The sequence below is a fragment of the Sorex fumeus genome, unplaced genomic scaffold (genome assembly GCF_029834395.1).
Source record: "Sorex fumeus unplaced genomic scaffold, SorFum_2.1 ptg000081l, whole genome shotgun sequence".
In the NCBI taxonomy this organism is placed as follows: Eukaryota; Metazoa; Chordata; class Mammalia; order Eulipotyphla; family Soricidae; genus Sorex; species Sorex fumeus.
In genome coordinates, this window is record NW_026606138.1 from 3,952,161 (window position 1) to 3,978,160 (window position 26,000).

General features: G+C 39.8%; 1 protein-coding gene across 8 annotated transcripts in view; it reads right to left on the reverse strand.

Moving 5' to 3' along the window:
- The window catches only part of CNOT2 (CCR4-NOT transcription complex subunit 2), a 119,184-nt gene that overhangs the window by 38,875 nt on the left and 54,309 nt on the right, over positions 1-26,000 (reverse strand). For 5 of the 8 annotated variants that reach the window (XM_056130666.1, XM_056130668.1, XM_056130665.1 and 2 more), the window contains one exon: positions 10,137-10,259. The exons of 2 other annotated variants lie outside the window; for them this stretch is intronic. In XM_056130666.1, coding sequence (XP_055986641.1) covers positions 10,137-10,259 — 123 coding nt within the window. Of the gene's footprint in view, positions 1-10,136; positions 10,260-25,091; positions 25,150-26,000 lie in introns of all 8 variants that reach the window. One more of the 8 variants, XM_056130667.1, reaches the window with a different exon arrangement.

Consider the following 26,000-nt stretch of genomic DNA (forward strand, 5'->3'; position numbering starts at 1 on the left):
AACTACAATCTCTCCCTTTCTTCAAAAAAGGGTTTTCTCTCTATACTGCAAGTCTACTATAGCCTGTGCACTATTCATTACAGGTTCCTAGAGCCCAGTAATAAACTAGACAGGCAAAGTTTTTGCCCTTCTTAAACTAAATGGGACAATAAATGATCAACACATACTCTGATTTGAGGTAGAGTGAGATACTATGACTATCAAAATACAAGAAAGAATTAAGAAAGCTGGTGTGAGTAGTACTGACCCTTAAGTATGTAAGCTCGTATGTGGATTCTTTACAAAGCATACTCAAAAAGAAAGATTCCAGGAAAGGTATTTTCACAGACAATGTATATAGTGAGAGACGAAACCATGCAAAGATCCAAAAACACAAACTATACAAGTCCCACTCAGAAAGAAACATAATCAACTGGAGTTCAGTGCATACCAAAACACTAACAATGTAGACGAAGCAGTAATAGAAAGCATCCTAAATTTATATTAGATCTTTTTTTCCTTTAGCTTTGGGCCACAGCTGGTAGTGTTTAGGGCTTATTTCTGGCTCTGTGCAAGGAGCCCTCAGGAGACCCCATGTTGTGTCAGGGATGAAACCAAGTCAGCTCTGTGCAAGGCAAGCTCCTTGCCCATTGTATTACCTCTGTGGTCCCATTTTATACCAAATCTTAAGGAAGTATTTATAATCAGCTGTGCTGGGAGAAACCCTACTTTCCATCTGTACCAGGCTAAATCAAATACAAAAGCAAAGCAGGAATTCGAAGTGTTTGTTGTGGAGGAGAGAAGTCGGCGGTGGCATGGCAGCAGGCGCAAGGTGGAAGAGTGGCAGCGGCTCTCAGCGCTCTCAACAGCGGGGGCGATGGGGGCATATATTTCTGCGTTAATTGTTGATGGTGCCCTTTAAATATTTTCTTTCAAAGAGTGGCTTTAAGTGAAATCAAACTGGTGCCTGTGCGGGCTCCAAGCTACCACAGGTATGGGCAGCTGGCCTTTGTGACGGCAGAAGTTTAGCATGAATGACTAGGGCTCTTCAGGTCCAGCTGGGCACTATGGGTCCTGGACTTGAGGAGGCACCCAGGTTCCCACCAGGGGAGGCTGGCTCAGATTACTTGCACCCGGCAGGGTGGCCCAACCAGTCCCTGCTGCCAGAACTGCCCACAGCACAAGATAGAGAAAAACCTTCCTGCACACCAACTGTCTGGAGACCAAACACGGGGAGCTTGGGGGGGGGGGGGGGGGTCCCCTGGGCAGAGTGCCCGAGCCACGAACGGTAGCAGCCCTGCCCTTTGGTTCTGGTCCTTGCTGGGGCCGAGGCAGCCACCACCACTGGGGCCTAGAGGGCACAGCATCACCTGCAGGTCAACCTGGACACTGGGGGTGGGGTGGGGGGTGGGGAGGGGAGAAAGGGCATCAGTCTGCGATGCTCTTGGCTTTCCTGACACCCAAAAATCATCGCTGTCTCTCTGAACAAACTCCAACAACTCAGGACCAAGTTTTCCAAAATAAATGGTCAAAAGTTAGGTTATTTGGGAACCACGCCAACAAACCACCACTGGGCTCAGCCATACAAGCTGTTTTATTGGCCTTGCTCCAGAGACCCATAAATAAATCTCAAGAGATCAAAGCTACAGTTAATATTGGACCTGCACAAAGCTGAACAGATCGAGGTAGATCTGAGTGGTCAGGGTTGCCTGGTACTTGCCCAAACAGAGTCTCCAGCAGTCGCTTGTTCCCACAATCCAAAATCACCGCCATGCCCCCAACCAAACTCCACAGTCTGGGATGAACCTCACTGAGCTATTATTCTGCAGAAAACTTGGGTATTTAGGTTTTGTAACTAAAATTTCCAGACTTTCTCAGGGGTTGGGATGGGTTACCTACCTGTACCTCCGAAAGCTCTAGCAGTCACCCAGCTAAAAATAGCAACTCCAGACATACCTTCCTGATGAACAAACATGATGGCCTCTTAGCACCTGTACTGTAAACCATAATGCACAAAAAGATGAGAGAGAAAAGGAGAGAAGAGGAGCCTAACATAGAAGTAAGCAGAGGGAGGGGGAGGAAGGGTTACAAGGGGTGGTGGGAGGAAAACTCAGGACACTGATGGTTCTAAATGTACACTGGTGGGGGATGGGTGCTGGAACATTGCATGACTGAATCCCAATCATGAACAGCTTTGTAATGTTCTATCTCACAATGAGTCCATTAAAAAAAAATTGTTTTTTTGCCAAAATAAGGAAGTAGCCCATTCTTACTGGTTTTAGGAATTTTTAAAAGCAATGAATAGGTATGGCACTTATGTCTTTACATCATGTCCTTACAGCAAGAATTAAAATGAGGGAAAAGAAGTCTCTACAAGATTGTGCTTCTAAAATTATTACACTTAAGAAGTATCAAACAAATACACATCAGTAAGACAACAAATTATATTAGCAATCAAAATAAAAGTAATTTTGGAGGTGGGAACACACAGTGGTGCTCAGGGACTATAACTAGTACTGCCTGAGGTGGTGCTGGGGTTTTGAACCTGAGTCAAAAGGACTGAAGGCAAGAATCTTCACCCTGTACTTTCTCTGGCCTCAAAAATGTATGTGCTTAAAAAAAAAAAATCAAAAACACACAGAAACCTCCAAAAGATGCTTATTCTATACAAACTCCAGGAAAAGATGGTAATCCACATTTTGAATATTTCACTTTAAGGTCTCATATAAGAAATTAAAATAAAAATGAAATCAAGTCTTTTTCTATGATTTAATCTCATGAAAGGTAGGGAGGTGTGGGGGCCATTTGGGCTCTTGATATCGGGCAGCCTCCTGCTGGAGGTCTGCCTCATCCTCTGGGGATAGGACAGAAGGGGAGTCATGGTGAGGAGCAAAGGGTGGATCTGTGGGACTGTCCTTAAGAACTGGGTATAAACGAGGAACATTAGCCTCAGAAACAGATATGAGGATAGTAACCGAGGGGCACTGGGACATGGACTTCTTCACGGGAGAGGAGGCCCGAGAGATTTTTTCTCTCGTAAGAAGGCCTCTGAATCTTTCACAGCATCCTCTACATCGGATTCAAAATGCCCTACAATCCACAAGGCTCCGGGGACCTCTCCTGGGCTGAGGGTCAGATAGAAATCATTCAGGCACTCCCAAGTTGGTTTTTTTTTTTTCAATCTCATTTAACATGACAAAGCTACTCTGTAGTGCTAGTAACTGGAACCGGGAGAGAGTCCCTAAGACCCACAACAAAGAGTTCCCTTTTGCTAAGCGAATTTCCCAAGGTCCTAAGAAAGGAGGGTGGAGAGAGAGGGAAAGAGAAAGGCGGCGTTTTCAAATCTGGGGACGTGGATGTGCTTAACTGACGAGTACCTAACAACGCACAGTTTGTCTTCTGCGGGGGACGCGATTTTATTCTGGGAATCGCGGCTGTGACTTCCCCCTTACTACCCTAAAATGTATTTTCAAAAGAAAATTGACCTCTTTTTGGCTCCAGAATTCCAGAGTTATGCACTGCTAATTAGTAACTTGATCTGGAAAACCTGGTGCCAGGAGAAGACTTGGAAGAACTGAAACCCCGAAGGTGAAAATCACATACACGCCCTTTGGGCAAATTCGGATATCTCTGTGTGACTGGTGAGTGTGGTGTAAGTGAATGACCGGTCCGAGCGAGTGTAGGAGTGTGATATGTGTGTGTGTTCCTAGTGTGTGTATTGTCTTAATATCTTTCTCCTAGTTCTGTTTATTAAGATTGTTTAACATGGGTCAGAATCGATCGACCCCCAAGGCTTTAATTCTTAATCACTTCTCTGAGATCCACAGGAAAGCTCAGAATCTGGGCTTGAGGGTCAAGAAAGGTAAGTTTGGCATTTATTGTTCATCAGAATGACCTTCCTTTGGTGTGGATTGGCCCCCACAAGATTCCTTCTCAACAAACCATGTGGCTCCAGTAAAAGAGGTAATCTGTAGAAAATCTGCTGTGAAGGTATACTCCCCTGGAAATCTCTAGGGGGCATGGGGAAGGAATGTGATAACCTCTATGTGAATGGTCTCTGCAAAGAGGCACCCCTCCTTTGTCTGTTTTGCATCACCCTCCACTAGGAGGAAGCCCACTAGTGAGAAAGACTCTGGGAAACTAAGGCAGGCCAATTTCCAGGCATAAGATCCTTTTCCCCACCCAGGTCTAACTAGAAGATAGAGGTCAATTGAAATGCTAATGAAGGCAGTTCAGAAAAAGGGGGGGGGGGGGTAAAAGGCCAAAGTAAGGGCCAATTTACAGGGGGTTAGAATCCCCTTGGAGAGGCCAAAGTGACAGACCTGGAAAAAAGTTCTGCCAAGGAACCATCCTTTTTTTAATATATAGATTATTGCTTGAAATTAGAAAAACATCCTAGGAGCTTTCAGCTAGGTAGTTTAGATAAAGATTATCTTGTTGACCCCCCCTAACACCATGTGGCCTGAGTATAGTGGGGAAAGATAGCCAGTGAATGGCAGTTTGCATTACCAGATCATTTTGCAGTCAGATCTTTGCAGGTAACAAAAGAAATAGGAGAGTATCAAAGCAGAGGAGGCAGGAAAATGCAAGATCTTATGATTAACTGTCATCAGAAACAAAGAAGTGTGTCACTAAGGAGCCTATCCCCATGTCTGATAAGAATCTCCCTGTCTCAGAATTAGCCTTGGCTAAAAAATGGTAACATCTTTGTGATAATTTATTTTGCCAGCTCGGGCTGGAGCGATAGCACAGTGGGTAGGACGTTCGCCTTACAAGCGGCCAACATGGCCGACCTGAGTTCGATTCCTCCGCCCCTCTTGGAGAGCCCGGCAAGCTACCAAGAGTATTCGATATGCCAGACACAGTAACAACAAAGTCTCCAATGGAGACGTTACTGGGCCCACTCGAGCAAATCGACGATCAACGGGAGGGCCTTTACCTTTTACCTTTAATCTCATGAAAACATTAAAACATTAAAAACATTAAAACATTAAAAAACATCTATTACTTATGAATTACTTTTATACTTAAAAATGGAAAATTCATTTTCACGGTCGTGTCGGCCGTGTGCAAGGCAAAAGCCCTATCCACTTGCTATTGCTCCAGGCCGCACAGCAAAGCCTGGCAAGCTACCCATGATGTATTCAATATGCCAAAAAAACAGTAACAAGAAGTCTCACAATGGAGACGGGACTGGGCCCGTTCGAGCAAATCAATGAACAACAGGAGGACAGTGCCACAGTGCATTCTATAGGAAGATATAGTCATGTGCAGTCATGTTGATACAAATGTCTTGGAAATAAGCAGTGCACCTGGAGAACTATATAGCAATTTGGTTATTAGCAACAATCTTATACAAAAATATCCCAAATACTTTTATGGCAATGTAGATGACAAAAGAGTTGAATTGTATGGTCTATGGAGAGAATGAATCATAAAAGGAGTCGAGTTTTCATTTTGTTTGCATTTTATTTAGTGGGCCTCCCAAGTGCTCATAAAGAATGATGCTCCCAGCAAATCTCAGTCATCAGGGACAGTATATAGTATAACCCAAGGATCTGAGGATGTGGTGCTGTTTCAACTCTGCAGTGCTGGAAATCTGGGTGACTGTAGCAATGCTTGGGGATATCTAGGGCTACATCTGGTAATACTCAAGAGTTTGAAAAATATGGTGTTAGAGATCAAACAGAGTAGGCCACATTCAACCAACTTAACTATACTACCTCCCTAACCTTGTTTTATTTTTGAACAGATGGCTTCAAAATTCATTCAACCACTAGTAGGCTAATTTGTGACAAATGAGAATAAAAATTATTTTTTCACTGTTCCCAGAAAGATTATGAAATTTTCCTCTTCAAAAATTTTCATAAAGGAGGCACATTATCTCCCTAAAAGCAAACAAAGACACCACTAACAAAGAAAATTAGAGGCCAATATCTCTAATGAACACGGATGCGAAGATCCTCAACAAAATATTAGCAAACAGAATCCAACAACTCATCAAAAAGATCACACACCACGACCAATTGGGATTCATCCCAGGGATGCAAGGATGGTTTACCATTCGGAAAACAATCAACATAATTCATCATATCAACAAAATAAAGATAAAAACCATATGATCATATCAATAGGTGCAGAGAAAACATTTGACAAGATCCATCACCCGTTTATGATGAAAACTCTCACCAAAATGGGTTTAGAAGGAACCTTCCTCAAGATAGTCAAAGCCATTTACAACAAACCTACAGCAAGCATTATCCTCTATGGGGAAAAACTAAGGGCCTTTTCTCTAAGATCAGGGACAAGACAAGGATGTCCACTCTCACCACTTCTGTTCAATATAGTACTGGAAGTACTTCCAATAGCAGTTAGGCAAGAAAAAGATATTAAGGGCATAGGAAAGGAAGAAATCAAGCTCTCACTATTCGCAGATGATATGTTGCTGTATCTAGAGAATCCTACAGCCTCTACCAAGAAACTCCTGGAAACAACGAACTTGTACAGTAAAGTCGCAGGCTATAAAATCAATACCCAAAAATCCATGGCCTTCCTATATGCAAATAATGAGACAGAGGAAAGAGACATGAAAAAAGCAATCCTGCTCATAATCGTGCCCCAGATAATCAAGTACCTCGGAACCAGCCTAAGAAAGAAAAGGACCTCTACAACGAAAACTACAAAACGCTACTCCATGAAATAAAAGAGGACACTGAAAAATGGAAACATATCCCCTGCTCATGGATAGGAAGAATTAACATTGTCAAATGGAAATACACCCCAAGGCACTATACAGATTCAATGTGATCCCTATAAGGATACCCATGAAATTCATTAAAGAAATGGATCAAGCACTCCTTAAATTCATTTGGAACAACAAACACAAAAATCTAAAGCAATTCTTGGGAAAAAGACGATGTGAGGCATCACCCCCCCCCCCCCAACCTCAAACTCTACTACAAAGCAGTAACAATTAAAACAGCATGGTACTGGAACAAAGGCAGAGCCACAGACCAATGGAACAGGATGGAATATCCCTATACACAACCCCAAATGTATGAACATATAAACTTTGATAAAAGAGCAAGAAATGTTAAGTAGAACAAGGAAAGCCTCTTCAACAAATGGTGCTGGCATAACTGGACAACCACATGCAAAAAAAATGGGCTTAGACCTCGACTTGACACCATGCACAAAAGTTGGATCAAAGTGGATCAAGACCTCAACATCAGACCAGAACCCATAAAGTACACAGAAGACAAGGCTGACAAAACACTCCACGATATTGCGGCTAATGGTATCTTCAGAGATGGCATGCCACTGACCAACCAAGCAGAAACAGAGATAAACAAATGAGACTATATTAAACTCAGAAGCTTCTTTAGAATGGGAAAGGCTACTCACCCAGTACCCATCCAATAAGGGGTTGATATCAAGGATATACAAAGCACTGGTTGAACTCCACAGAAGAAAACATCGAGCACCATCAAAAAATGGGGTGACAAAATGAACAGAAACTTTCTCAAAGAAGAAATCTAAATGGCAAAAAGGCAATGAGAAAATGCTCTACATCACCAATCATCAGGGAGATGCAGATCAAAACAACAATGAGATATCATCTCGCACCAGAGACTGGCCCACATCCAAAAGAACAAAAGCAAACGGTGTTTGCAAGAATGAGGGGAGAAACAGACTCTCCTTCACTGCTGGTGGGAATGCTGACTGGTTCAGCCCTTTTGGAAAACAGTACGGACGATTCTCAAAAAATCAGAAATTGAGCTCCCATTTGACCCAGCAATACCACTCCTGGGAATATATCCTGGAGAGGCAAAAAAGTACAGTTGAAATGACATCTACACTTGTATGTTCATTGCTGCACTGTTCACAATAGCCAAAATCTGGAAAAAACCTGAGTGCCCGAGAACAGATGACTGGTTAAAGAAACTTTGGTATATCTACACAATGGAATACTATGCAGCTGTTAGAAAAGAGGAAGTCATGAAATTTGCAAACAAGTGGTTCTACATGGAAAGTATCATGCTAAGTGAAATGAGTCAAAAAGAGAGGACTAGACATACAAAGACTGCATTCATCTGGGAAATATAAAGTAACAGAATGAGACAAACACCCAAGATTAGTTAAGATGAGTACCAGGAGGTCTGTTCCACACTTGGAAGCCGGCAGCACAAGCTGGGGGAAAAGGCAGCTCGGACAGAGAAGGGAACACCAAAGTAAAGGATGTTTGGAGGATTTGCTTGGGATGCGAGATGCGTGCTGAAAGTAGACTATAAACCAAAACCGATGACCACTCAATACCTCCACTGCAAACCACAACACCCTAAAGGAAAGAGAGAACAAAGGGGAATGCCCTGCCACAGAGGCGGGGTGAGGGGATGGAGTATGGGGGTGGGAGGGCTACTAGGAACATTGATGGTGGAGAATGGGCACTGGTGGAGGGATGGATACTTGATCATTGTATAACTGAAACCCAAGCACGAAAGTTTGTAAGTCTACAACTGTACCTCATGGTGTTTCACTAAAAAAAAAAGATCCATAAAGGGTATAATAATAATCATTATTTACAGATAATATACATAGCACTGTCCTCCCGTTGTTCACTGATTTGCTCGAGTGGGCCCATTAACGTCTCCATTTTGAGACTTGTTACTGTGTTTGGCATATCGAATATACCACGGGTAGCTTGCCAGGCTCTCCGAGAGGGGTGGAGGAATCGAACTCAGCTCGGCTGGGCCTACCGCTGTGCTATCACTCCAGCCCCATCTTTGTACATTCTTAATTTCAGGTGTTCAATTGTTATAATTAGATATGTTTCTCATCAAGAATATTCCACTATTATCCTTCCCACAAATTTAAATTGCTCTATATTCACAGTAATACACACAACAGATTAGTTTTTATTTATGCAGTGATGCTACCAAAAAAATTCCAAGATCAACATGCATCAAAACTTATGTAAAGAATTTAATTATATTTTGTATTAGACGTTAGAAGGGCAGCGAGATAGTATTATTCCATGAGCTGCTGAATACTGAAAACCAACACACAAACTGACACAAGTCCTTAAATGTGATAGTTTGTTGGTAAGATAATATACTCTTGAAATGAAAAGAAAGGGCATACCAAAGGAAATACCTAAACAAAGGTTGAGTCAGAAAGGAGAAGAAAGAGGTGGGAGAAAGGAGACCAGGAAAGGGAAGAGAAAGGGGAACTGAGAAGGGCAAGGCAGGGAAAGGAGAAGAGAAAAAGGTAAGGAAGGAAAGGGGAGTGCCGTGAAAAGGGAAGAGAAGATAGAAGGAAAGGGAGGGGAAGGGGAGGGGAGATAGATGGGAGGGGAAAAGGAAGGATCTAATGAAAAAACAGGCTAAGCCCATTCGTTAAACTCTAATTGATCAGTAAGAACTTCATTAGGTTAGTAAGAGTTCAAAGTTACACATATTGGAAGGTTAGAAATAGAAACTTGATAAAGCCCTGAAAGAGAAAAAATAGGCAAGTACAAAAACATAAGAACGCAAAACTGGTCTAATTATACCATATACTGTATAATTTAGATTACCAGAATTTGAAGAATTGAATTTGTATAAAAAATTTTTCATAAATTGTTAGATTTAGCTGTGTACTAAATTCTTTATTTCACACGGTATGATTAAACTACTGGCCTTGCGGAGAAATAACTCAGAATTCTATATCATCTACATTTGAAATATACTTCGTTTAAAGTTTTCTCTCATAGCATCCCTATAGATAGTCTTTCTACTGGAAAGGATTACATAACAAAGACAAAGTTTCATTTAAGTCTGCCCTATAGCTCTACATATCAGCTAAACAATCTACTTCACATACATTTTTTTAAAATAAAGATTTAAAAGTAACATTGTTCACAACATTCATCTTACCAACACTCCACGCCTGAGTACTTCCTATCATATCACCATCTCTCAATCTGAGAATCACAGGAGAGCCTCTGTCTCCCACTAGAATGTAACTTCATCACCATCGTGGCGTTCACAAAGCCTGGCACTGTGCCTGAACCATGTCCACTCAACAAAGATGGCACTCCTTTCCCAGTGCTTTCTTCCAGGAACCCGAGAGACCAGGCACACACTGCTGAGTAAAGACAATGCAACTGGTAAACTTACATCTTTTTCTGACCGATGTGGAAACATAGAAGACTGGCTGTAGTACATGTTTTCGTCATGGTAGTCACTGTCGACCCCCTCTACAAACTTCTTTCTTGAAGCACCAAACATGCTGTTTGTCACCTAAACAAAAATATTACTTTTATCAAGTGGAATATTCTGGAAAATGTCACCCTTACTCCAATGTGAAATAGAAAAAGAGAACTATGATTTAGATTAACTATGTGCTATGGAACACACAAGACAGTTTATTACAAAAGTACGAAAATGCTTATTTCCAAGTATTGAAAGAAAAACTCAAAGTTGGTTAATTTATTTGGTAATTCTACTATAAAAAGAACTAAGCATCAACTACTTTTGAAAAATGGCAATCCTTCTTTTTCCTTTGGGTGGGTGAGGAGGGGACAGGTGTGGTTAGGTAACACCTGGCAATGCTCAGAGGTTACTCCTGGCTCTGCACTCGGAAATTACTCCTGGTGGGGAGCTTGGGGGACCATATGGGATGCTGGGGATTGAACTCCAGTCAGCTGCATACAAGGCAAGCACCCGACCCACTGTACTCTCTCTGGTCTGAAAAACAGAGGAGTCTTATATGTAATTTTCCAAAACAAAGACTTTAAATTTGGGCTTAATTACTTAAAATTTTCACATGTATCTTCATCAGTAACTTTGTCATGATTAATTTGGTTTTTTTTTTTTTTGGGGGGGGGGCTTTTCAGGTGACACCCAGCAATGCTTAGGGATTATTCCTGGCTCAAGAACCACTTTTGGAATTGCTTGGAGGACCATAGGGGATGCCAGGAATCGAACCCAGGTCAGCCACATGCAAGGCAAATACCCTACCCGCTGTGCTATTGCTCCGGTCCCAGTCATGATTAATTTTTAAGTTATCTGTACTCCACTGCATATGTTCATTTATAATCTAAGTTTATATACAGTATTTTTTGAACTGAATTTTTGTTACTATCTTAGGGCCACACCCAATAGTCAGGGAATCAAGCAGTGTCAGGGATCAAACCTGGACCTCCTGTATGCAAAGTATGCACTGTTGACCTATTTCTCTAGCCCCACAACGACATGTATCTCAAGCCAGAATACACTCATATCACTCACACTGCTGTACATTTATACCCAGCAGTGAGCAGGGCTTTTGTGCTCAGGGATCATTCCTAGCCGTGATTAGGGACATGTGGTGCTAGGAATCAAGTTGGGGTCTGTGACATGTAAGGCCAGTGCTTTAACCTCTGGTAATTACCATCTTTCTGGCTCATAATTTTGTTTTTTATATGTCTTTTCATATTAAACACCACAATTCTGAGCCCACACCAAAATTTTGAAATCATTAAATTTTTGTGTATGCTTTTTTTGTGTTCCCCCTAATAGTATTTGGGTAAGTACAATGTAAATGAAAATTTGTTAAGAGATTTGCAAAGACCTGAATACCTGGTAACCATGTCTGTTCACATGAACAATTTTGAGAAAGGGTATTTTCTTTGGTCATGAATAAAAATAAGCAACTTATTTCACCTTTTTCAAAATGAAGCAAAGGGACCAAAGAGACGGAGCATATTCAAGGAGCATGGAAACTGGTGTCTGATTCCCGGTAGTGCATGGTTAACTGAGCATCACTGTGTGTGTCCCCAAAACAAATCAGAGAAATAAAACAAAAGTAAACACTAGAGTTACTGTAGTTTAAATGCAGAATAGTGAACTGATATGTTGCAGACTTTCTTTTCAATAAAAAAATTTTATTGAAAATTTTTTTCTGGGTGTGAGGGGAGAAAAAGCGAATACATGTTCAAGAGAGAACATGGGACTGAAAAACAAGCAAGCCACGTTGCAGACTTTAAACACCAACTCTGAAGTTCCAGTCTGCTCAAATCACACAGACATAAAATAATCACCAACTGTCTGATATCTTAAGTGTCTTATAAAAGTTGCAGGAAATTCAAAGGTTTGGTTATTCCAGTTAAGGTCTGAAAAAAAAAGCTATTCAGTTAAATAACAAACAGTCTAAAGATGGTTTAGCCATTGTTATGGTGTCTGTTTTGACTTACTCTTTAACATGAAATTTACACATTAACAACGTGAAACAGAGATATTTTTAAAAGGGCTATATATTATATGCCTACCATCTGTTGGCAGTGGAATCCCTGATGAGTCTCAAGTTTTTCTGTAAGGGGCCAGAGCTGTACAGTAGGTAAGGCACTTGCCTTCCACATGGCCGACAGGGATTCAATACCCAGCATCCCATAAGGTTCCCTGAGACTGCCAGGAGTGGTCAAAAAAAAAAAGTTTTTCTGTAATTCTGAATGTAGTTTCAGTACAGGGATCCTACAGCCTTGTCTCCAACTACACAGATGATTTCTAAGAGGGGGGAAAAAATCCAAACCAGTGAGCTCCAAACCAGTGAGCCCCTCTACCCCCACCCTGTGAGTCTTATTTCAAATATATGAGGTAAAGGGAAAATCATTCTATAATATGCATGTTTAGATTTTGTAAACCTGAGATGTTAAATCTGTTTTACAAAAGTTAAGTATATTGGGTCTGATCCCCAGCACTGCACAATTTTACTGGGAGCATCCCCTGAGCATGAGCAGAGGAGCTCAGCAGGTGTGGTCCAAACAAAGTAAAACAAAAAAAAATTTAAGGATATTATTTATTTTCTTTACAGAAACAGGGATGGAAGGAAGGGAAGGAGGGAGACTAAAGTTTTAAAAGTGCAAAAATGGAAAAACTGGCATGAAACTTACAGAATGCAGTAAGATTTCTAAAGTATCAGAGTATCTCTTCTCAGTAAATTCTACACTGGTCTAAATTAACTTAAATAGCTACAAAGTAAAATCCTCCTTTACAATTTTTGTATGACATCTATCTGAAACTATACAGAATAAAAAAAAAACCCATGCTAATACTGTGCATAGCCTTTGGTTGTTCTGAAAACAAAATTAAATGTATCAAACACCTTAAAAAAAAAACCAGATTCCTCTTCCATTCATACCACATTTCTTTTCAGATTCATTTTGTGTGTAGAGAGCACAAATATGCAGAATTTGTTGTAGCTTTGTGTGTTACAACACAGAGATTACAAATTGGTGAAAATATTAATTATTCTTTGCCTTCAACATAAAGCAGACAAAAACAATAAAAGCAAAATCTAATCAGCTCTCCAAAGGCAAGTACCAAAGGATGGATGGCCAGAAATAAACAATTCTCTGATCCTTGAAAAAAATCATAAAAAATGAAAGAAAAAAGGAAAACAAATCTGAGCAATTTTTTCTGAAACAAAATTTTAGTTTTAAAGTTTTTATTTAACTTGAAATGGTCTGTTGTACTTTACTTCAAAGAGAATGATGCAACAAAGTATTTTAAGTTATCCAGGAAGAGGAAACTGAGCAGTTAAAAATCAAGCAGATAAATAAGGTAACCAATCAGGCAAAGATGTGGGAAGGTAACCAATCAGGCAAAAATGTGGGAAGAACATTTCCCACAGAGGGAATAAACAGCAAGATCTTCCATGGCTCAGGCAGCACAAACCACCGGAGAAATGTTAGGAATTGAAGTTAGAGATCTGGGGGAAACCAAAGCATGTAGACCCTGCAGGCCTAAGGAATTCCAGATTTTATTACAAGAAATGTAAAATTAAGAGAGAGTTTGGGCAGTTTAAGAGTGATGCAACAGGCATATCACAATTCTGAAAGAAATGGACAATGTGGCGTAAAAAAAGAGAAAACAGGCTGATTAGAGATTAGGGCTCACACTATGGGTAGTGGTAGGAGTAACATGCCCTGAGGGAGCGCAAACACTACTGACAGAAGCCAGAAGAAGCTTACCAGTATTAAAAACGATACATGAACATTATACTCAAATACTGAAATTAATAGTCATATCACATGTATATATAGTACGTCAATGCAGTAAATAAAAATTTTTTAATAAATTTTAAAACAAAATCATACTTTATTTTATAGACATATAAAATTTGCCAGATTTTTTGGCATGAAAAACTTGTCAGCTTTTTTCAACCAGACATATTGAGGCCTGTATTTATTTTATTAACTGGTCACTTTTTCAACTCAGGTCAGATATTAGAGAATAAAATTGAAATTTTAGGGCCCGAGTACAGCAGGTAGAGCCTTGCACATGCTGAGGTCTTAACTAAGGTCAGACTAAGGTTTAGTACGTAGGCATTTCTACCTAGAAAGTACAATTTCATACACTGAATCAGTAATATTTACAACTAATTTCCTAAATTACTCTCACCTACTGCGTAGTATTAGGTATCTTTCTAGTTCTACTCTTTACCGTGGTTTTCATATCGATTTTTGCCATTTTTCCTATCACCTCTGTTTTACTTCTGAAAAGCTTCAAGTATTCTGAGTGGGCTCTCATCACACTGCAGTGAAATCTGCTGAGGAGGTTGCCTATCTTAATTACGCTAAAAAGTTTAACAATGAAGACAAAGGTAGAAGTAACAGACCCAGACCCAAGTCTTGTCTAAGTTTAGGGTCTAGCTAAAAATTAATTCTGTAAGTAATCAATTACAACATGAAAATCTACACAGGTGCTTTGAGAACACGGTCTGGGGGGGAAAAGATCACAAAGACTTTTAAAAATAAAGGTAATATTTGGGAAACTAAATTCTAGTCCCATAGAGTAAAAACTAAAACCTCCAGTTAGAATCCGAAATAGGGAGTAGGAGTGATAATACAGTGGTTGAGTACTTGCATTGCATACGGCCACCTGGGTTACCCCAAACACCCCGAGAAGTGCAAAGCCAGGAATAACTCCTGAGCAGCGCTGCGTATGGCCCCAACTGGTTCTCAGTATCCAGGTTTGTTTGATTGTTCTGTATGTGCCACAGCTGGCTGTGCCCAGGGCTAACTCCAGGCTCTGTGATAAGGGATCACTCCTGGAAGGCTCAGGGAGAAAACCATATGGCTCAGTATTGTGCAAGGTGGGCACTCTTTATTTTTTTTTCTTTTCTTTTTTTTTTTTTTAATTATTTTTAGTGAAAACACCAAGAGGTACAGTTGTAGATTTACAACTTTTTGTGCTTGGGTTTCGATTATACAATGATCAAATACCCATCCCTCCACCAGTGCCCATTTTCTACTGCATGGATAATATCCCTCCCACCCCCATCCCTCCCATCTCACCCTGCCTCTGTGGCAGGGCAATCCCCTGTGTTCTCTCTCTCCTTTTGGGTGTTGTGGTCTGCAAAAGAGGCTTTGAGTGGCAAACATGTTCAGTCCATAGTCTACTTTCAACATGCATCTCCCCTCCTGGGAGGGTCCTCCAAACACCCTTTATTTGGTGCTCCCTTCTCTATCTGAGCTGCCCTTTCCCCTAGAATGCCCGGCTGGCCTCTAAACTATGGAGTAATCCTCCTGGTGTTGATCTCTGCTATTCTTAGGTATTAATCTCATATTTTGTTTCTTTATATTCCCCAGATGAATGCAATCTTTCTATGTCTATCCCTCTCTTTCTGACTCATTTCGCTTAGCATGATACTTTCCATGTTGTACCATTTGTATATAAATTTCATGACTTCATCTTTTCTAACAGCTACATAGTACTCCATTGTGTAGATGTACCAAAGTTTCTTTAACCGGTCATCTGTTCTTGGGCATTCAGGTTTCTTCCAGTTTCTGGCTATTGTAAAGAGTGCTGCAATGAACAAACAAGTGCAGATGTCACTTCGACTATACATTTTTGCCTCTCTGGGATATATTCCCAGGAGTGGTATTGCTGGGTCAAATGGGAGCTCAATTTCTAATTTTTTTGAGAATCGTCCATACTGTTTTCCAGAAAGGCTGAACCAGTCGACATTCAAGGTGGGCACTCTTAACCACTGCACTATGTATCCTGCCCATGGAAAAGGTTTTTAAAACTGGGCCCCACTAAAGAAGGCCCCTCTTCTAATCTCTTGCACAACTCCTTTACTCTTCTTCCTATCCAGTAGAAAGAAATATACATATACCTCCACTTCCCACTCTAAGCCTCATGACTTTGAAAATAAGGGGGGGGGGGGGGGGCAGAGGGTAGGTAGAAATATTACCAACTAGAAGAACAGACTGACTTCAAGAACTACTTCAGGGATGAGTGTGGGGCAGACATTAAGAAGGGGAGGGGGCAGACTGATAGTATAGTGGGTGGTTTTGCAAAATTTTAAAAATATCCTTTATCATCAAAACTTAAACTTGAATCACCAATATGTAGCTTAAAAAGGTAAGGATGGAGGGGCTAGAGTACAGTACTTTGGTTATGGCACTTGCCTTGCATGCGGGCAAACTGGGTTCGAATCCCAATATCCTATATGGTTCCCCAAGCACCTCCAGGAGTAAATCCTGAATGCAGTCATGAGTAACCCCTGAGCATCGCTGGGTATAGTCCCAAAACAAAATAAGCAAAAAAACAGAAAGGTGAGACTTTCAGGCTTTCCATCTCCTACATTGTAGTATTTTGTACATACCTCTTATAAAAATGTCTCTGTCCATTAAAAATTCCTGAAATTACAGATGCTGGTCAAGATGCAGTCTGAAATGGACAGTCTCGGTTCCACAGAGAACCCTTTAGGCAGACCCTTAAGAAAGGTTCCATCATGAGCCCTACTTTGACACACCCCCAGTAGGAAACAGCCAGTTAATTCATCACCCCTTTTCCCAGAGGTCCTAGCCTCCAGTAAAGAAAGCTGAATCTGATAGGGTAGGGCAGGGTCCTCCAAGAAAAAAGGCTTTTCCAGAAGGAAAAATAAGAAAAATACCAAGGTGACCTTTAAAGATACTACCAAATCTTCAGCTCTCAATAGTTTGCTCGAGCAGGCCCAGTAATTTCTCCACTGTGTTTGGCATATTGAATACGTCACGGGTAGCTTGCCAGGCTTTGCCGTGTGGGGCAGAGGAATAGAACCTGGGTAGGCCAGGTCGGCCGGGTCGGCCGCATGCAAGGCAAATGCCCTACCCACTGTGCTATCTCTGTTTTAATTATATTTAAAACAATTTATATTTAAAACACTAAAATTATATTTTAATCATGATAAAGGTTTTATACTTTTTCCTAATAAATTAATGTTTTACTTCTATTGAATGCATTTTTTAGATCTGGTAAGATGATTTCTTTATAGTTACTTAAGAATTATCTATAGTGTATTTTCTACTATAAAGCCAACATTCCCTTTTTTAGGATAAAATACACTTTTATAGCCTATTCATATTTTCCTTAAATTTTTAAAAATTTTCTCCTGTTTTACTAAATTGCATATATGTAGGATTTATCAACTGCATGAAAATTTCAAAATAAATTACCATCAAACTATTCACTCTAATTTTTAAAATTAGTGCTACAGTGCTACATACCTATAAAAAGTAGATTTTGAAAAAAAATTTTTTTCAACCTATCAATGATTTACAGTTCTTGGAATTTTAGATTAGCTTTATTCATCTATAAGTGTACAGGTTACTACCTCCACAATTGAAAAAAAAACCTCTTATATGGGATATAAAGAAAAATATTAACAGAATAGATAACAAAAGGCATCAGAATAAATTTCTCTTTACAGAACTAAAAGGGATTGGTGGGAGAGAAGAGTGGGAGAGCACTCTGGAAAGAGTATATGGAACAATATATGTATGAAAAGTCTTAATAGTAGTATAAAACAAGGTGCCTCATATAAATGGTTTAAAATATTTAAAAAAATCCAAAGCTCAGGGCTGAATAGTAAGACAGGTTAAGACATCAGCTTGAATGATCCCATAGTAACCCTCAGATCCATAGCATGTCAGGGCAGCTATTCAGAGATAACACAGGAGATAAAGCACCTGCCTTACATGCCCTACACTCCAGGAACCACACAGGCCTCCTGAGCATTGCGAAGCATGGTCGAAAATAAAACCAAAAATCAATGAAAGGTTCCTCCTCTTGGCTACACCCTAACAGAAAAGCCCCAGATGAGGCAATCTGGAAAGAGTCCAACAATAAAAACCACCTTTGCAGGACTCATCTCTCCAGTTTGAGGAATCACCCTCCCACCCATAAGTTACCACACCACACCACACACACACACACACACACACACACACACACACACACACACCAGAAAAAAACTATTTAAACAAAGTCTTGACAAAAAATTTTTAAAAAGGAACAAAGGTAAATGTTGGTCTAAGCATGAGCCCACAGAAGTGGGGACCAGAGCAGTAGTACAGCAGGTAGGACATTTGCCTGCATATGGCCATGCAGGGCTCCATCCCCAGCACTACATATGGTCCCCACTGCCAGAAGTGGCCCCTGAGCACAGAGCCAGGAGTAAGCACTGAGCACCACCTGGTATGGCCCAAAAACCGAGGGGAGAGGAGAGGAAAGATTAGAAATAATAAAATGAAAGCATGAAGAAGAGCTCAGAGTGAGAAAAGCGCAGAAAACCAAGAAATAATTTTCAATATAGCCAAGAAAATTTCAGGAAGGTGATAATGCCCTAATATGAAGGTTTGGTTTCACTGCCACTAGAGAGCTAATCAAACGAGAGAGACAGCGACAGGTCAAGAAACTGCTTTACTGGCAACCAGTCAGCAGGTTGGAAGATGGCGGTATCTTGTCATAAACCTTAGCCTTGTCCAGCATTCCTCTGTTTCTAATTTCTTTGCGTAGTTTCTGTGATAAGGTGAAGTAGGCTAGATCTTCAAAACAATGTTAATAGAACAGGCATGGATAGGCACTGAAACCAAGTTTTTAAAAATCTAGTTATAAAGTCAGTTTTCCTCTAGCAAATCTTTTATTACTTTACCATATTCATGGGGCCGGAGTGATAGCACAGCAGGTAGGGCATTTGCCTTGCACACCGCCAACATTGCTGGCCCGAGTTCAATTCCTCCGCCCCTCTCGGAGAGCCCGGCAAGCTACCAAGAGTATCTCGCCTGCATGGCAAAGCCTGGAAGCTACCCGTGATGTATTCAATGACAAACACAGTAACAAGTATCACAATGTTACTGGGCTTGCTCGAGCAAATTGATGAACAACGGGAGGACAGTGACAGTGACAGTGACCATATTCATAACTACACTGCTGTGTCAATCTCCTCTTGGCAACTCCACCTAAAGTATGGAGGAAGATCTTAGAACTTTGCAGCAGTACTTATCCAAAACCAACACAAGGCTTATGGCTTGTTAAATTTGGGTTATTCACTTATTCCTTTTCATGTAATTGGTGAAAAATGCAACTCATCAACACCTATATTCTTGGGAGGAAAATTCAAACCAATCAAACTAAACACTACAATCACCTATAAGTGTCATACCTAAAACAAATCCCCAGTAGTCTATAAAATAAGTCTTTAATCCATTGCTTTTCCTTTTAAAACAAAAATTTCAAGCACTGTCCTCCCGTTGTTCATCAATTTACTCGAGCGGGCCCAGTAACGTCTCCATTTTGAGACTTGTTTTTACTGTGTTTGGCATATTGAATACTCTCGGGAGCTTGCCGGGCTCTCCAAGAGGGGCAGAGGAATCGAACCCGGCACGGTCAGCCTGGCTGCATGCAAGGCAAATGCCCTATCGCTGTGCTATGGTAGAATACTATGCCACAAGTGAATTTTGAAATAAAAAATTTGTATTGTACAGTACAGTATTGTTACAGTACAAGCTGAAATGTTTCAACATATATAAACATATGTAAAGTCATATGTAAGTTCTCTAACCTCCCCAGCTCCTCTCACAGTGTTCTGACACCTTCAATTAAGCAGGCAAAACTACTTTCCCACCTCAGGACTGTTGCATGCACTAACAGCACTGCTCAAAAAGCTCTTTGCCATTTTTTGAAAATATTCTCACTAGTTTTAGAACACTCCTTTTTTTATATCACTGAAAATACTCTATCATAACTAAAATTATGCAACATAACTTACTGACCATTTAAAATGGCAGAAAAGTTCTAAATGCTTTAAAAATACTACATTGCTCATAATTTAAGTAATCTCCAAGTATTTACATGCGTAATCTTTATTTTTAGATAATAACTCGATAGCTTGTCCAAGGCTGCTATCTGATTGGTCCAAGGCTTCCTATCTAGTACCTGACTGGGCTCTGACAATAGATTAATTTCCCTTTTCACATACTATACTTACTCAGGAATATAACTGACAGTTTATTCTACACAGACTTAAACTTCATAAAGTAAAAGCTGTAAGGGGAGGGAGAGGATGGTAAGGTGGGGAGGTTTATTTTGTGGTGAATAGTATTTAGAAGATTTTGCAATAAAATATTTCTTCATATCAGAGCCAGACAGATTTTACAGTAGGTAGGAATTTGCTTTGCATGCGGGTAGACCTGGATTCAATCAATGGCACCCCAAATAGTACCCAGAGTAAGCCCTGAGTACTACTAAGTGCAGTCCCCAAACAAAGTAAAACAAAAATTGTGCATTTTGTGTTGAAGCTCTCTTAGCAGAGCTTTATGAAAGTAGGCTGACAACTAGAGATGTGAGACAAAAACTAGTCTCTGCCAAACGATTTTATAGCAAGTTATATTAATTTTAGAGTAAAATTATATTTAGAAGAATACCTTAGCATCAATTAAAGAGTGATTACTATCCAAGGAAGTCTTTATGTGAAGAAAAATAAACCCTCTTTCAATATTCCAAGACCTAGAAATAAGCACTTTGTAAAAATAGTGAACATAATTTAATCTTTCAAGGAACCTGGCTCATAACAAAACTCCAACTTTCACTACAATCTAATGAATGCACACTACGTAGAAATAAACCGTGGATTCATCTAGAAGCTTAAAAATAAAGGCCCCAATAACAAACCTTTTCTTGTAAATTCTCAATGTTCCAAGTAGTTTTACTGTTAACATGTCGATACATATTTCCCATCACAAAGAAACTATTTCTCATTAAAAACATTTCTATGGATACTTTTCATCTCTTCAGTCAAAAATTTTCTGTTTGTACTCAACTTATAAAGGGTTAAGAGCATTTTAAGTCAAATTGTTGGGAGTGAAGAATAGTGTTCCCTTCTTATTGAATTTCACAGCTCATAGCAGAGATTTTTATGATTCTCTATTCTGACTGCTAAAACAGGCTTATTTATCTTTCCTTCCAAATTCCATATTCACTATCAGAAACATTTTGTACAGGTTGAAGTTCTAGACTGACATCAAAGTAGGTTAGAACTTAAAAATCAGTGAACAACCATTAACAGTGATATACCTTTATCAGGATATTGTTAACCAACATTTAAAACTAATCAGTAAAAGCCATGGTATCAAAATAGTCTTTTTTAAAAATCACTTCTCTAAAGAGGCAGGAAAATTGGTTCAACTCTCATAGAGGCAGCCTATTTTATATAGACCCAGAATATAACTTTATCAAAATATTACCACATCGTCTAAGTATTTATAACCCAAGGGACTTTGTTTTAGCAGTTCTTTTTTGGGAATTCTGACCTACCAATATTGCTTCACAAGTATTATAAATAATTGTAATTTTATTTCACTCTTGAAAATAAGGGTGGAGGTAGGAAAAGAGCATATCCCCTGGATAAAAACAACTTTACAAGGATGTGAAAATATCTAAATCCTTAAGAAAAGAACAAATGATCCTTCCATATATAAGGAAAATAATACTTTAACCGGGAGATAGTGCAAGTGGTAGAGTACATGCCTAGCATGTATGAGGCCCTGCGTTCAATTCAAGACACCCGAATGCTCCTCTAACCAGCACACAGCACCAGCTGAGTTAAAGCACTGCATGCCCACCAGTCGGAAGCTGCCATCAAAAACCTAAGTATTACAGGGAAAGGAGGGAAGTGAGGGAGGTGGGTGCAGAAGGGAAGCAGTATATTCTTGAAGTCCTACTCATCCTAGCATAATGATTCGATATTTTTAATATGATAAATGTATGAATGTATGATATTCCTAATATGATAAATAATTTATGAATCTACTTAGGACAGATCAAAAAAGTGAAAGTTTACATTTTAAAGGCAGAATTTCTAATTCACCAACTTGAATTGATAGCACTGAAATGAAGACAATTAATTTCATCTTAGCAAATGCACAATTCCAAATAAACGAATAATAAAAGAAAAAACTGAAAAGGCAGTTAACTTATGAATGCACAAAAATATTAAAAACTCTAGTTAAAAATGTGACTCAATATAAAATGAGGAACTTATATGGATGTATCCAATCATTACTGTGAAGAGTATGGCACAAAGACCTTTCCAGGAGTTAAAGGAATATTTTAGAAAAGCACTTGTACAAAAAAATAGTGAGAGAGAGAGAGATTAGAGTAGCTCACATCTCAGAAAGAAAGAGAGTACACAGAGAAAGAACACATCATTCTTAATCCAAAGACTGTTCTCCAAAATCTGGTGTTCACAGATGCTTTACTGTGATATGCCATCAAATCATGTACATCAGTCCTTAATATTCCAATTACTCTATAAATTATCTATTCAGAAGTCTATAAATATCCTTATTTGTCTAACTTTGATCTAGGGTTGAGTATGACTTGTAGTCTTAAGACTTCACTTAAACAGATTATGTGGTTTTGCAAAATTTTAAAATATACTTTATCACTGAATTTATCACTGAAGTCTCACAATGGAGACATTACTGGGCCCTCTTGAGCAAATCGATGAACAAGGGGAGGACAGTGCTATAGTGCTACTTTATCACTAAGACTTGAACTTGAATCACCAGCATGTTGTAGCTTTGAAAGACAAGGGCAGGGGGCTAGAGTCATAGTACAGCAGGTGGGTCCTCTGCCTTACATACAGCCCACCTGGTTTCAATCCCTGTCATTCCATATGGTGGCCTGAGCACTGCCAGTTGTAATTTCTGAGTACAGAGCCAAGAGCAACCCCTAAGCACTGCTGGGTAGGTGACCCCAAAATCATGGATGAACGAATGTGTGAACGAATATATAAAAGGTAGGGTCAGGTTGAGAGTAAAGCGGACAGGGCATTTGCCTTATAAGTGGCCTACCTGGGTTCAATACCCAGTATCCCGTATGGTGCCCCAAGCCTGCCAGGAGTGATCCCTGAGTGTAGAGGCAGGAGTAACTGAGCCCTGAGCACTGCCGGGTGTGCTTCCCTTCTCAAGATAAATAAAAGGTAAAGGTATTATCCAAAAAACAAATTTATTAAAAACCAGAGAGATAGTTTAAGAAGCTGAGTGCATGTGACATGCCTGAGCCTAGTTTAATCTCCAATCCTGTATGGTCCCCAGGCATCTCTGGGAGTAACCCTGGACAAAGAGACGGGGCAGGCATTGGACACTGCCATGAGGCCAAAAGACTAAACAAACTAACCTAAAATGCTGAGAGGAACAGAAGAGATAAACTGTTGAGGACTGAGGGTTCTACATTTTGCACATGTGTTCTAAGACCTCAAATGTAAAATAGTTGTTGTCCTTATAGCTTTCAACCTGACACACTTCCCTGAACACTGTTAGTAAGTACAAATGATAACTAATCCATATTTATTGAGTATAATTTTTAATCTTTCTGTATACAAAAAAAAATCTAGCTGAGTGGATAAACTATGGTTTATCCACTCAGCTAGATACACACACACACATACACACACACACACACAGAGCGCACAAACAATGAAATATTACTCAGCTGTAAGAAAAGGTGAGATGTATTTTGCTATACTTTGGATGCTAGAGGACTTCATGTTAAGTGAAGTGATTCAGAAGGAAACACAAATCCTGTATGATCTCACTGATCTGTGAAGGATAAAACAGAAAAATCTGGGAATAGATGATGGCCAATGATAAAGAACCCTGAGATACTACAACAGGGCTGAAACTGCAAATGAGAGATAGGTGTGTGGAAAGGAAAAAAGAGGGGGGTGGAAGGCAGAGACAGTCGTTGAAAAATGCTGGCACTCTGGTAGTAAATCATGATACCTCAAAAAGTTCATTGGGGAAAAAAAAACAAAATCTAGTAACTACAAAGGATAGATATGGGAGAACACTTCTTAAGGGTTTGGGATGTGTGTCAGTGGTCTTTCACGTGTGAGGCCCTGGGATCTATTTCCCCATCACCCTTGGATGATTGGCCAGAATAGTCCACTAGCATCACCAGGTATGGATAGCTCCAAATTTCCAAATTCAAAAATTTCCCCACATCACAAGAAATGACCTCTATAAAACAACAACAACAACAACAACAAAAAAAAAAAACCACCCAAGACTCCCATTCCTGAGGACTTTCTGAGAAAGTCCTGAAAGGTTAGTACTAATTAGGAACAGCAGTAGTGCAGTAGTGCAGACCAAGAACTACATTGTAAAAATCATTTCTAACAATGTAAATTAAGAAAAAAACACGCAGATCATGACTTCGGTATGAAGCAGACAAGCAGACAATGCCATAAGTGTTGACATTTTACAAACACATTCTCATAAACACAAACACAAGACTCTGGCAAACGTATTCATTAACTAAATAAATATTTGTCGACTGCTGTATAAGCACCGTGCCTCCACTGCTTCTAACTTATTTTTGTCAACCTCAAACCCGAAAGTTGGAAGTTGATGGCAATGCTCCAGCCTTCCTGGTTAAAATATAAAAACATAAATACTTGCCTAAAATTATGAGATACTTAAGAATGCCATGTAACACTACTAGAAGGATGTTTCTTTGATTCTAAAAACGAATATTATGGTCCTGCTTACAACACTGACGAGAACATGGAATTTTAAAAAATCTAATAATAGCAATGCTTTATTGGATGAAAGATATTCTACTTTGTATCTAACTGAAAAGTAAAGGTATTTCTTCACATAGAACACTATGCTTATTTACTAACAGTTTTGTGAGAAAAATAATTTACAGGAGACATTTTTATACAAAATGACTCACACACAGGTAAATGACCCAACACCCACCCTCAATATATTGATGACAGAATCACTTTACCCCCAGAATTTCCCACCACATACTTACCTGTGCAACTTCTTTCAACATTTGCTACTCTGGGGATTGGAAAGCTCAGAGCTGGAGGCTGAAGTGAAGAAGGAAAGGTTGGAGGTTGAGCCATGACACCAGCCCCACACTAGGAGCTCCCCTGAGATACTACAGCAGGGTTGACACCATAGCTCTGAAGTTCAAACTCCAGCAAACGATAAGAAAGGAATCCAACCAGAACATGATAAACGATGGAATTCTTCTGCTCTTTGAAAAATAAGGAAATCATGCTATAAAGATTTGAATGTCCAGTTTCAACATTATGACTCCCTGTTCACATCTTCATTAGGTCCCAAACCCAGAAATACCACATACACTGACACAATGTACTAATTTACAAGGGAGATGGGCCAAGTGGGGTGCCAGATCTTTCTATGGGGAGTCAGAACTTTCTATAAACTTTACCTTTTCTAAATGATGAGAGGTTGGGCTTACCTGGCCATCATGAAAACATCTAAGACAATATGTTAATACCATGCCCACCTGCTCCTTAGACACTGTCTTACCCTCCTTATTAGTTAAATTACTCAACATTTAACCGACATGCCAATATCATTAATCAGCTGAATAACACACATTTTAAAACACAAGAAAGGAGTTATAGGACTGGGGAGATAGCTCACAGGGCTTGTGTGCCTGCCTTGCGTACCAAAAGCCAAGGTTTGATTCCCAGCACCGCACGATCCCCCAAACATCTCCAAGCAATTCATGAGGAGCAGCCCCTGGCCACTGCAGAGTATGCCCCAAACCCCAAAAGAATCACAAGTTCAGAGCAGAGAAAATGTGATTAGAAAACAATACCAAACCTAATTAAAAGGGTATGCTTATTGATTTATTTACTTAACAGTCTAGGGAATCAACACACAAGGTATGTACAAGTAAGGTATG